At 33.1% G+C, this 12,641-nt stretch overlaps 1 protein-coding gene across 2 annotated transcripts in view; it reads right to left on the bottom strand.

Moving 5' to 3' along the window:
* TpnC73F (Troponin C at 73F) overlaps positions 1–12,641 on the bottom strand; it is a 64,783-nt gene that overhangs the window by 22,655 nt on the left and 29,487 nt on the right. For both annotated transcript variants that reach the window (XM_072525367.1, XM_072525368.1), the window contains exon 2: positions 12,393–12,420. In XM_072525367.1, the coding sequence (XP_072381468.1) occupies positions 12,393–12,420 (28 nt within the window). The remainder of the gene's footprint in view (positions 1–12,392; positions 12,421–12,641) is intronic.

The raw sequence follows: 12,641 nt of genomic DNA, 5'->3' as shown, positions 1-12,641 counted from the left end.
CCTAAATGATAATTTAAATTGCTTAAACAAGTCGTTTTACCTGAAAGAAGTGCATGATCAATAACGAGTATCCCCCTCTAGCTCTTATTACTGCTTGCATCTTGCTCAGCATGCTTGCAAGTAAATTTTGGACATATCCTTGGGAAATTGCATTCCATTCATCCTGTGCAGCAAGCTGAAGCTGCTCTATCGTATTTGGAACGAGATATCTGTGTCGTATGCTGCATTTTAGGTGATCCCACATGTGCTCTATTGGATTTAAATCCGGGCTAAACGGTGGCCAATCCAATCTTCGAATTTGGACCTCATCAAGATAATTACTCACTATGGCAGCGGCATGTGGTCGAGCATTATCGTGCATTAACGTGAATCTTTCATATCCAATGTAACCAACATATGACAAAACATGATCTTGCAGGATGTTTTAAACGTGAAAATCACCAGTCATCCGTCCAATCACTTCCAAGTGCGGTACGTACCTCCCAACTAATACCTTCAAAAAGAATTATGCCATCAACTCCAAAACTAACGGTCTGGACGAGACTGCAGCTGGCGAATCGTTCTCCAACTCTTCTGTAGATGTAGTTTTGACCACCTGGCTTCCATAATAGGATTCTGGTCTCATCAGTGAAAAGAACGTTTTTCCAGTTGTTGATATTCCACTAAATATGTGTTCTTGCAAATTCCAAACGACGAGCTTTATGATTTTGGAGAAGACGTGGAACTTTGGTGGGGCGTCTGAGCTTTAAGTTTGCTTCTTTTGATCTTCGTCAACTGTTTATGAGCTCACATTAACTTGTCTAAGATTTAATAGCTCATTTCTGATTCTGCATCGAGGTCAATGAACGATTTCGTTTAGAATTAAGAACCAACAAACGGTCATCAATTGCGGTTGTGTACCTTGGGCGTTCTTGACCAGGCCTTCGTACAAAATTTCCTGTTTCGCGGTACCTTTTTAGAGTATTCGAAACTAAAGATTCAGTTCTGCTGAGACGTCGTGCGATACCTTTTTGTGAATATCCTTCCTCGTACAAAATTGCAATATGTGCTACTTGGACTTCATCGCAGTGTTGAATTGGTGGGATACTTGTTTTAAACTTAGTTAAATCAAAACAATATTTAATTAAACTTAATAAATTAAACTAAAAATAACCGAATTAGTATGATTTTTCCTTTACGTGATGAAGGATTTTTATGATAAAATGTACGAATGACACTAACCACTGAATAAACGTCAAAATAAACATCAAAATATTTCAAATCAGTTGAGTACATCAGCCTACCATATGAGTATTATCAGTAATCTAAAATTATTTTGAAATAATAGTGATTACAAAAAAAATTGGAAAATTCCAAAATATTTGATATTTTTGTCCACGAGTGTATATATTATATATACCTTGGAGCCAGTGTTAGTTTTTTTGTGTTTTTCTTAGTTTTATTGTTTTTAAAATATTCAGTTTTTTACATTCTCCATAGATTTACATGATTCTGTAAGAATGCAGGACTCTAATACTATTGGAAAAATCATTTCTGGGTTTCTATTCTGTCTTTGTACCAATTCTATTCTAGTAAATGCAAAATATAGGAAGAACTACATTAGTATTTTTTGATACAATATTGCCAATAAAGGAATATCATTCAAACTCACTCTCTTTAAGAGCTTTTTTTGACAATAGAGCTTAATCCAGACAGCAACAAATGTGTAATAACGTTCACTCAAACTATTCTAACTACTCTAACTACACTACTATTCTGAAAATTAAAAGAAGAACTACGATAGGAGGGGAACTGGGTTTACTTTTCACACCTAGAGGTCATTCAAGGTGACTGACAGACGAAAAGGGTAGTCCATGGAAAGCATAGCTAAAAAGGTAAAATATTTGGAGATTCAACAGAGGTAACGATCTTAACACCTACACTAAAGTTTTAACTGACACATTTTAATAAACTTAAAAATAATTTTATACACCTTATACATATTTAATGATAGCAAATGAAGTAGATTGAAAGAGTCTAAATCATTGATTGATTCCAGAGGTCAAATATATTATGGCTGATGGAAAAAAGTGCAAAATATGTACCAGGACAACAAAAAAACATCAAACCAAGCAACCAACTCTGATGGAATAACGAAATAGAAGAGCTAATTTCAACAAAAAAGAAGCTTTACCACAAATGGCTACGTACTAAAACTGAAGAAGATTGGATGAAATACAACACAATAAAGCATGCAGTGCGAACCACATTACAAAAGGAAAAAACGATTTATGTGACCGCAAATGTATGGTGGCAGGCATTACACAAGGGCATGACGATTTATAAATTTCCTGAAAAAAAAATTGCAAAGAGAAGATATTTATGAACTGGGTAAAATCACAATAATTATGGATGAAACTCTACAAAAACTTATTGACAAAAGAATGGAGAGAATATTGGGAAAATAATATAATATCAGGTTTAGAAATAGAAGGGAAGCCTGTAATTATTGATGTAGAAACTTTGAAAAATAATGGTGAGGAGTTTAAAAAATTTGAAGCTTGCGGTCCAAAAGGTATCCAGGTACAATTGATTAAAAGCGGAACATCTAAACTTTTTCAGATGTTACGAAAGTCTTTGGACCATTCCTGAATGGATATCCTGTTCCAGGGAAATGGAAAATAGCGAATATTTGATCCATTTACAAGTAAATAGACAATTACTGAGAAATTTCAGTAATCAGCATAAAATTTATTATTAATAGTGAATGGTTTAACTATTCATTGAACGTCCTCTTCAGAGCAGCCGTCAACAAAATACAAATAGTCATGATGGTCGCCAATCTTGACAAGAAGTCAGCAGCTTAAAAAGAAGAGAAGGCAAGCAGTCATATACGGAAGCGAAACGAGGACTTTTTTAAGCACTCATTCAAATCAATTAAAAGTTTGAGCAAAAAAGATTAATATATTTAGATAATTCCATTATAATCACGGTAGTGGAGAATTAAAATTAAACATCAGTTTAACGAATTAATGTAGAGCATAGATATTATCAGATTTGTGTAGGAACAAAACTAAACTCCCCAAGGAAGAAGATCCAGCGCAAAGTTCCGTGTTAAAGATAGATGGATGATATAGCGGAGGATCTAAAAGCCATAAACATTCATTGGAAAAGGAAAATAGCTGACAAATCAGAATGGAAGAATATTGTTAAGCAGGCCCAAATACAGAAAAGGTGTTAGCTCAAAAATAAAGAAGAACTAGGTTGAGTCAAAGAAATCCTGTAGTAACTAGAGCCTCTATGAAACAAAAGCAGAGCTACTGGGCGAACGTTTACAGCGTATCTTCTCTGGTATACATGCGTGTGAGATGCGTTATAAAATAGTTTTAGAGTACGATAAAAAAAGTCTCTATAGCTATTTTGGATACGCTTTAATGTATGTACTTTTTATTTTTGACTATTAAGCCTAACGGATAATAATTTATTGTTTTTTTATGTTTTTTTTTGTTGCTGTAGTAAAAGTGACTGCTGTAGGCGTTTAAAAGCATTCTAACTTTACGCATTTACTGAAAACTCTCATAAAATTTCAATTTATTAGAGACTTAATGTGTCCAAATGACGCAAGAGTAATAATTTTGAAACCTCCATGCCCTAATTACGCCATTGCTCCAGTTGATGTATTACGATGAATATGTTTTGCACTTGTTGTGGATTTTTCATTTTTTGATATAATCGGCCGGCGATTCAGTTCATCGCTGTGCCGTGACGGCTGCGTCGTATATCCTTCCTGGTAATTATAGAATGAAAAATAAAATACAAGGCGCGGAAAACCGGTAGCAATGTGTTCATGTGGGAGAAACACGGAGCTCAATACCGGTCGTTGGTTTGGTTCCGTTTTGAATTCATTCATTTCGATATGTAACGTGTAAAAAACGAAACAAGAACTGGAAAATTTAAAATAGAATGTTTCTTTTCCTTCATTTTTCTGGTCTTTTCATTATATATATATATATATATATATATATATATATATATATATATATATATATATAGAAAATAATTTATAAGTTATATACTACATAATATTAGATATAAAATATATATATATATATATATATATATATATATATATATATATATATATATATATATAGGGGAGGGGTGAGTTTTTAGTGTGACATCGGTCTATGGAATCTTCTTCTTCCTATGCCGTCCCCATTAACGGAGGTTGGCGACCACATTTTTAAAAGCTTCTCTGTCTTTTGCAACGTGGAATAATTCGTCTACAGTCATGTTTGTCCAGTCTCGAATATTTTTCAGCCATGACTTCCTCTTTCTACCTATTCCCTTTTTGCCATCGACTCTACCCTGCATGATGACCTGCAGAAGACTATATTTATTATTTCTTAGTATGTGTGTAAGGTATGCAGTCTTGCGTACTTTTATCGTTCTCAACATTTTTTTGTCTCGACCCATCCTTCTCAGCACTTCCTCATTGGTGACCCTGGCAGTCCATGGAATTCTCAACATTCTCCGGTATATCCAAAGTTCAAAGGCTTCAATCTTTTTAACTATTTGCGCTTTTAGTGTCCATGTTTCTACCCCGTACAATAGTTGCGACCAGACATAACATTCAACAAACCTCAGTCTCAGCGCAGTATTCAGATTTTTGTCACAGAACAATTGTTTGAATTTTAAGAACGCTGCCCTTGCCATTTCTATTCGTACCCGGATCTCTTGGTCTGGATCTAATTCTGTGTTGATGTAAGCTCCCATATATTTATATTTTGTCACTCTCTCTATTTGCTGTCCACCAAGAGTTAGTTGTTCATTATTTATTGGACTCCGTGATACTATCATAAATTTGGTCTTATCTGTGTTGATGTCCAGTCCTATTTGAATGCATTCACTATTTATTGCATCTAGTAAAGTTTGTAGTTCTTCTATACTCTCAGCCATAATTACCGTGTCATCTGCAAATCTCATGGTGTTTATGATTTCTCCACCAATTCTTATTCCCTCTTTTCTTTCCCATAAGGCTTTTCTGAATATGACGGTCTATGGAATAGAATATTAAAAAAAAACTTATTTACACAAAATGTAGGCAATTATATTCTCCATACTTGGAAAATATGTGGAATTCTACAGGGTGATTGGTAACTACGTGGTATAGCAAACATACAATTTTTTAAATGGCACACCCTATATATTTTTTCAAATTTTTATTCTTCTCATAATTCTTGTTCTTATAGTATTGGGTTTTGCATTACTATACAGAGTATTTAACAAGTTATGACCATTTTTATTTCGAAATCCCTGTGAAATCAACACCATGTATATAAAGAAGCAATGCATAAACAATTATTTATTTTATATAATAAAGTAAATAATATATTGTAATGTAATGAGTAAATAATATGTGACGAACTTAGTACCAAGTAAACACCTTGAAATACAAAATGAAGAAATAGAACTGGTAGACAAATATATTTATCTGGGTCGCGAAATTAAGATAAGTAAGGACAATCAAGCAACCGAAGTATCCAGAAGAATAATACAAGGATGGGCAGCATACGGAGCTCTTCTTCAGGTTGCTTCTCCTATCGGAGGTTGGAAATCATCATCGCTATTTTAATTTTATTGGCCGGATATAAATATATATATATATATATATATATATATATATATATATATATATATATATATATATATATATATATATATATATATATATATATATATATATATATATATATATATATATATATATATATATATATATATATATATATATATATATATATATATATATATTATTGACTCTCTCAAATTTCTTAGCCAGGATATTTTGCGTCGTCCTGGGTTTCTCTTTCCTTGTATCTTCCCTTGCATAATTAGCCTAAGTAATACGTACTTCTCGCCCCTCATTATATGACCCAGATATTGAATCTTTCTAATTTTAACAGTTTTTATGACTTCACATTCTTTCTTTAATCTTTGTAACGCCTCTATATTAGTTACTTTTTCAGTCCACGATATTCTGTGGATTCTCCGGTAGCACTACATCTCAAAGGAATTTAATTTTTCGATTTCAGACTGTTTTATTGTCCACGCTTACATGCCGTATAGTAAAGTAGAAAAAACGTAACAACGTGCATTCTTGTGCGGATCTCTAGATTAAGCGGATCTAAGTTCTTCAATTTTATGAACGTGTTTCTTGCCATTTCTATTTTAGATCTTATTTCTTTTGTTTGATCTTCATCTTCGGTTAGCCACGTTCCTAAATATTTATATGTTGTTACTCTTTCGATCGTTGTATTATTGATGATCAGGTTATCTACATTTTGTGTTTTTTTTTGAGAATATCATTGATTTCGTTTTCTTGAGATTCATTTGCAGTCCGTACCTTTCACATGCATTGTATACATGATGTATTATGTACTGTAGATCTTCCATGTCACTTGCAAATATGACCGTATCGTCCGCATATCTAATATTATTAATGCTATTTCCGTTGACCAAAATACCAAAATCCGTTGGTCAATCCGATTTTGGTCAACGAAGCTCTTAGGAACGTTTTTAAGAGTGACATCCCAACTAATATGAAGAAAAAAGTTTTCGACCAATGCGTGTTACCGGTGATGACCTATGGTGCATAAACATTATCGCTCACAAAGAAAAACGCACAAAAACTAATAGTAGCGCAGAGAAAAATGGAGCGATCAATGATAGGGGCCACTCTGCGAGACATTAGTCTAAGACCAAAGTCATAGACGTCATTGAAAGAAGCTGTAACTTAAAATAGAAATGGGCTGGACACGTTGCCAGAATGAAGGACGGAAGATGGACTCACAAACTAGTTGAATGGAGACCAAGAGCCAATAAACGTAGCAGAGGAAGATCACCAACACGATAGCAAGACGACTTACGAAAGACAACAAAAAACTGGATACAGCAAGCACATGATAGAACACTTTGGAGACAAACAGGGGAGGCCTATGTCCAGCAGTAGATTGAGAGAAGCTGATGATGATGATGATGAGTTGTAATTACGTTTAATTGAAATCATTGACAAAAATTTGTATACAGGGTGAACTACAAAACAAAATTACGATTTTCTCAATTTTTTTTTGAATGGATCACCCTGTATTTTATTTTTTTTAGAAATATTGTATTTAGACACTATCTCCAGGCGACAAGCATCACAATTGAGGAAAAAATGGACCATTAACAATATCTTCAGTCTATTGTCCTACAAAGCACAATAATAAAAAGGAAGACTATGAATAGTTTCTCAATAAGCTTGGGCATAGGTTATAGTTATTATTATAACACGAGAGGAAACTAGAATACCATATTCTTATTAAGTACATATTAGAGGAAATTAGGCTACCATAAAGGGCTATAAAGATTAATTGTCTGTGATTAGGAATTTTTTACATTATTTACTAAATAAAAATATTAACGTGTAATACATTTTCATCTGATCACCCTATATATTAGGTATTTTTTTAAATATCAGAGTAGTTTTGTCCTACCACCGACCACGAAAATTGTTTCATCTTTCTCATGACTGAGTTTTACTCCTCTACAAGTAGATTTTCATTTTAATGTAATGTTCCTTTCTTGCAACCCCTTGCTAGTGTAACGAGGAGCTGGGATAGTAAGAAGAATAAGATTCCTAGCAGATTTGACTTTATTTCTGAGAAGTGACCAGGCGAAATTTCCGGTGGTTGCAAATCTTTTTAAACCTGGCTTGTCCGTTTTGAATAAGATGGTGATCTTGAGATTCATTGTGTCAACACACACTATTCAACATGGCAGTAGAATGAACAGTAAAGTCCAGCGGAATTAAAGGAACTATTGCCCACTCCTCAACACAAATAGTAGCATATGCAGATAACATAGTTCTTATGGGAAGAGACAAGGAAAGAATCAAATAAGCAGTAACAATCCTGGCAAATGAAGCACGGAAAAGAGATCTAGAAATTAACGAAGGAAAAACAAAATATCTACTCTGCTCTAGAAGAGAAGATAATAAGACGAGAGAAATCAAGATATAAAACTACACTTTTGGAAAAAGTTCATTAATTTAAATATTTGGGAGTAATTGCGAATGGCAAAAATAACCGAGTGAAGAAGTAACTAAGCGAATACTAGCAGGCAACAAAACATACTGGAGATATTATAGGCTAATGAAGGACAATAACTTCTCCAGAATTACAAAACTGAAAATATACAGAGTTGCAATCAGACCAGTAGTTGTATACGTAGCTAAGACAATGTGCTACACAGATAAAGATAAAGAAAAATTAAGAATATTCGTAAGAAAAATCCTCAGAAGAATTATGAGACCAATAAGTGAGAATATATAGTTGGGAGATGGCTGGGACACATAGGGAGAAGGAAAAACCACCTACTGATTAAGAACAGCACCAGTTGGAAGCCAGAAACTAACGGACCAAGGAGAAGATCCAGAGGGAGATGGGAGGACCAGGTCTTGAGAGATATTAAATCTTGAAAGTGAGAAACTGGATGGAACTATGCATAGATCGAAATGAGTGGAAGAAAATAATTGTAACGACAGCCAAGTTATACAACAAATTCTAACAATGCACAAGAAGAATGCGGCGTGAATTCACCGCAATAAACGAATATGCGAGCTCTAAGAAAGAGCGGCAGACATTCCATCAGGAATAAAAGGCCTTGATGATGATAATAATGATCTTGAGAAAAAGTGATTGCTATGGGTATGTTTTTGAGGATTCATACGTTCTAGAATTCATAAAACATCATTTCGCGTTTTCTCATGTTGGTTGCAATTCTTCCAATGTTCATATAACTCATAATTGTGCCTTTCGCAGAATTCTTCATTTTCTTTGAAGATTTTTCTCAAAATATTTCTCTCTTATTTCAAGTTCTCGTAATGGCCCTTACTTCACCATATTTATACATTCGGATCCATGTATGGCTGGTGGCCTGATCACTATATCATAGTGACAGAGTTTTAAGTTTAAAGATGAGCTTTTGGCTTTTGTACAGGTCTTTACATCGATGGAATGCACTTTCTAATTTGGACACCTACTTTCAATGGCTGCATTCTCTGAACCCTCAGGTGTAATAAACCCTCCAAGGTATTAAACTTTTTTGACTGGATTACATTTCTATTACCTTTTTAGTATTAAAGGCTGAAAGGTCTTTAAACGAGTTTATGATCCGTCGAACACTTTGATTGTAGTATAAATATCTGTATAAAAGTAAACTGCTGCAATTACTAAGTAAAACTAGTAAATAAACATGTCTTAGATCCAATGATTAATTAATTTATCTTATACAATCTTCATAATACACCTTTCATTGCTGGCCTTATTCCAATTTATAAAGCGGCTGTAGAGGCATCAAAGCAAGACATTTTTATGCGTGACATCTCCTACAAGCGGTTGATGGTCGTTGTCGAGCCAAAAAATAGTTGAATCGCCCGTCTGTTGCCAACAGAGTTTTCTGATTTCGCAACTTAATGCCCGACCGCTGAGAAGCGATTATAAATTTCCAGAATTTGTTCTGAATGTAAACATTCTATTTCTATAACGAAAATATACATTAAACTGAGTTGTTGTGTTTTCGTCGGTCGTATCGAATTCGTGTTGGTTTGTATCATTGTTTTGCAATAGCTTTTTATAGACAAACCAGCTATAAAACGGTTATAAAATCGATATGAATAAAGCTCAGATATTTATACGTATAATACGTATGTATTTAATTTGATACCGCTATAGTGTATTTTTATGTATGAGAGAGTAATAAAACAATAAATTATGTATGCAAATCCCTAAACTATTGATACGGGTGACTCAATGAAAAACAGATATTTGTCAACAAGTTTACAGAAGTATATAGGAAAACAATTTTAAATTGAGTATGACCACCAGGTATAAAGGTTGGAGCAGAATAGAATACAATAGTTGTGAGAATTACTAATCCCTAAATAAGGTTGCCAGTGTCGGAGTGATGGAGGTTAACAGGTACTAATGAATTTGCAAGAAATGTAAGATATTTATTTTATTGGTTATATATAACCAATAAAAGTTTAATAAGTACCTACCTATTTGCAAAATAAAGTTTAATTCTTTAGATAAAATAAAACGTTTTATTTTATCTATTTGCAAAATAAAGTTTAATTCTTTAGATAAAATAAAACGTTTTATTTTATCTGAAATGAGTGCATTCCACGAAGTAAGGGTTTCAACAATCAAACATTTAATTCTTTAATTCCAGGAATCTACGACAGTAATTGACAAGATAATTACCTTCTAAACTTATTCCACAGAAAATGTGATAGTGGGTTTTTCCATTTTGTATATAGGAAGGTCCAAGTGGCGTATTCAAAATTCTTAACATTTCACTAAAAGTAGGTACTTCAGTTGCAAGGTGCAGTTTATTGTGTGTACTAGTGTTATGGAAAATTTGGAAGTGCCGTGTAAACGCCGAAAAATTGGTCCTCTAACAGTTAATGAAAAAAACATTAATATTTAATTGTTTTAAATCATTTACAGACAAACGTTTATGTGAAAGTGTTGATGAGACCGTTGAGATAGTTAGCAGTACACTTGGTGTTGGGAAATCTACGATTTACAGAGTTATTAAAGAAGAGAAATGTGTAGTTTTCAAATGCCACGTAATGCTCCAGGGAAACCAAAATTTCAAATAGAATATCATTTTAAAGAAGGACTTCGACGGAAAGTGCATGAATTCTTCTTTAGACAAGAATTTCCAACATTGGATAAAGTTCTTGTCTCAGTTCGAGATGATAAGGATTACCCAGAAATGAGTCGAAGTACGTTATGGAAACTTTTAAAAGAAATAGGCTTCCGCTGGAAAAAGAATCCCAGAAAGTCTATTTTATTAGAAAGAAGCGATATTGTCATATGGAGAAGACATTTTCTAAGAACCATAAAGGAAATGAGAAACCAAAAAAGAAAAATATTTTATCTTGATGAAACATGGATCAACGAGGGTCATACACCAAATAAATTTTGGCAGGATGAAACTGTTACAAGTCAAAGGCACGCTTTTGTAAATAACTTATCTACTGGTTTAAACCCACCATCAGGAAAGGGACGCAGGCTGATAATAGTACACATTGGCAGTTCAGACGGTTTTGTTGAAGGTGGTTTATTAACTTTTGAATCAACTCGTACCGGTGACTACCATGAAGACATGAACGCTGATGTCTTTCAAGAATGGTTCGAACAAATGATAGATCTTCTTCCTAAGAACTGTGTAATAGTAATGGATAATGCAAGTTATCACTCCAGACTTATAGAAGGACTGCCCACAACCAAGTGGTTAAAAAAAGACTTGCAGAATTGGCTGAGTTCAAAAAATATTACGTACCATCCCGGATCTATAAGAAAGGAACTTTATTCGTTGTGTGCCCTAAAAGAAAAATTTAAAAAATACGAAATTGATAAAATTGCCAAAAATCGTGGAGTGACAGTACTTAGATCCCCACCATATCATTGTGAATTAAACCCGATTGAACTGGTATGGGCACAGATAAAGAGTGAAGTTTCAAGAAAAAATACCACTTTTAAAATTCATGATGTTAAACAGTTCTTTTTGGAAGCCGTAAATAATGTAAAACCTGAAAACTGGGAAAAGGCAGTAAATCACACTATTAAAGAAGAGGAAAAAATGTGGAAGCTGGACAATATTACTGATAAAATGATCGAGCCAGTTATTATAAATCTTGGCTCTGAAAGTTCATCTTCTGAATCTGATTTGGATTTGTAACAAGTAGCTGTAAGTTTTATATTAATATTTTTATTCATCTATTTAACATACCTTAGACGGTTTTAAAAACTCTTTTTCTCTTTTGTAATTTTTAAAAATTAAAAAAAATGTGAATTTTTAAAACCCTTTTTAATGTAGGCCAGTCAGTTCTAATATAGTGTGTGATAAAAGAGGTCACTTTTGTTTACATACACATAACACTTTATAACACTGAAATAATTCATTTATTTTTTACAATTATTCAAAGTAATTTTTCAATTAATCTTGAGCACGCCCATGGAGTGATCGGAGCTACCAGTTAAAATTATGATAATTACTCTCTCGTTCATAAAAATAAACTATAGTCAAAAGATATCAAAGAAAAATTATCGAAAAAATTGTGAAAACATGAAGTATTTTGTGAATGCTCGTGTCATTATTTTTAATCATTAGTTCAAAGTGATGGCTACACGACTATCATTAAAGTTGTTAATAGGTTGACTGACAGTAAAAAATCGCCGGATCATTGTACGATCTTTAAAATACACACTATTTATTTTTATACATTTAAATATTTAGAAATCTCAGATAGAAATTTAGTAAGACCATTATATTTCAAAAAACTTATTTTTGAAACTTACCGGCGATTTGTTCTGGTGGGAGTTCATCCTGAAAAATAAAAATAGAGAAATAAATTTTTTTTAATTAACGAATAAAAAATAATGGAATATTATGAGACACAGGACTATTATACAATCTATGCTGAAAGACAGTCTCAGGGAGAACTGTTTTCGAGTTGTTTCTTTTTTGATATCTCAAAAGTTTATTCAAATACGGTACTGCGTGAATTAATGTAAACATTTATTAGTTCTAGACGAAGAAAAACGAGA

This window comes from Diabrotica undecimpunctata, chromosome 3 (assembly GCF_040954645.1).
Source record: "Diabrotica undecimpunctata isolate CICGRU chromosome 3, icDiaUnde3, whole genome shotgun sequence".
In the NCBI taxonomy this organism is placed as follows: Eukaryota; Metazoa; Arthropoda; class Insecta; order Coleoptera; family Chrysomelidae; genus Diabrotica; species Diabrotica undecimpunctata.
The sequence above is the reverse complement of the archived record's forward strand: the minus strand, read 5'-3'. Positions and strand labels throughout refer to the sequence as shown.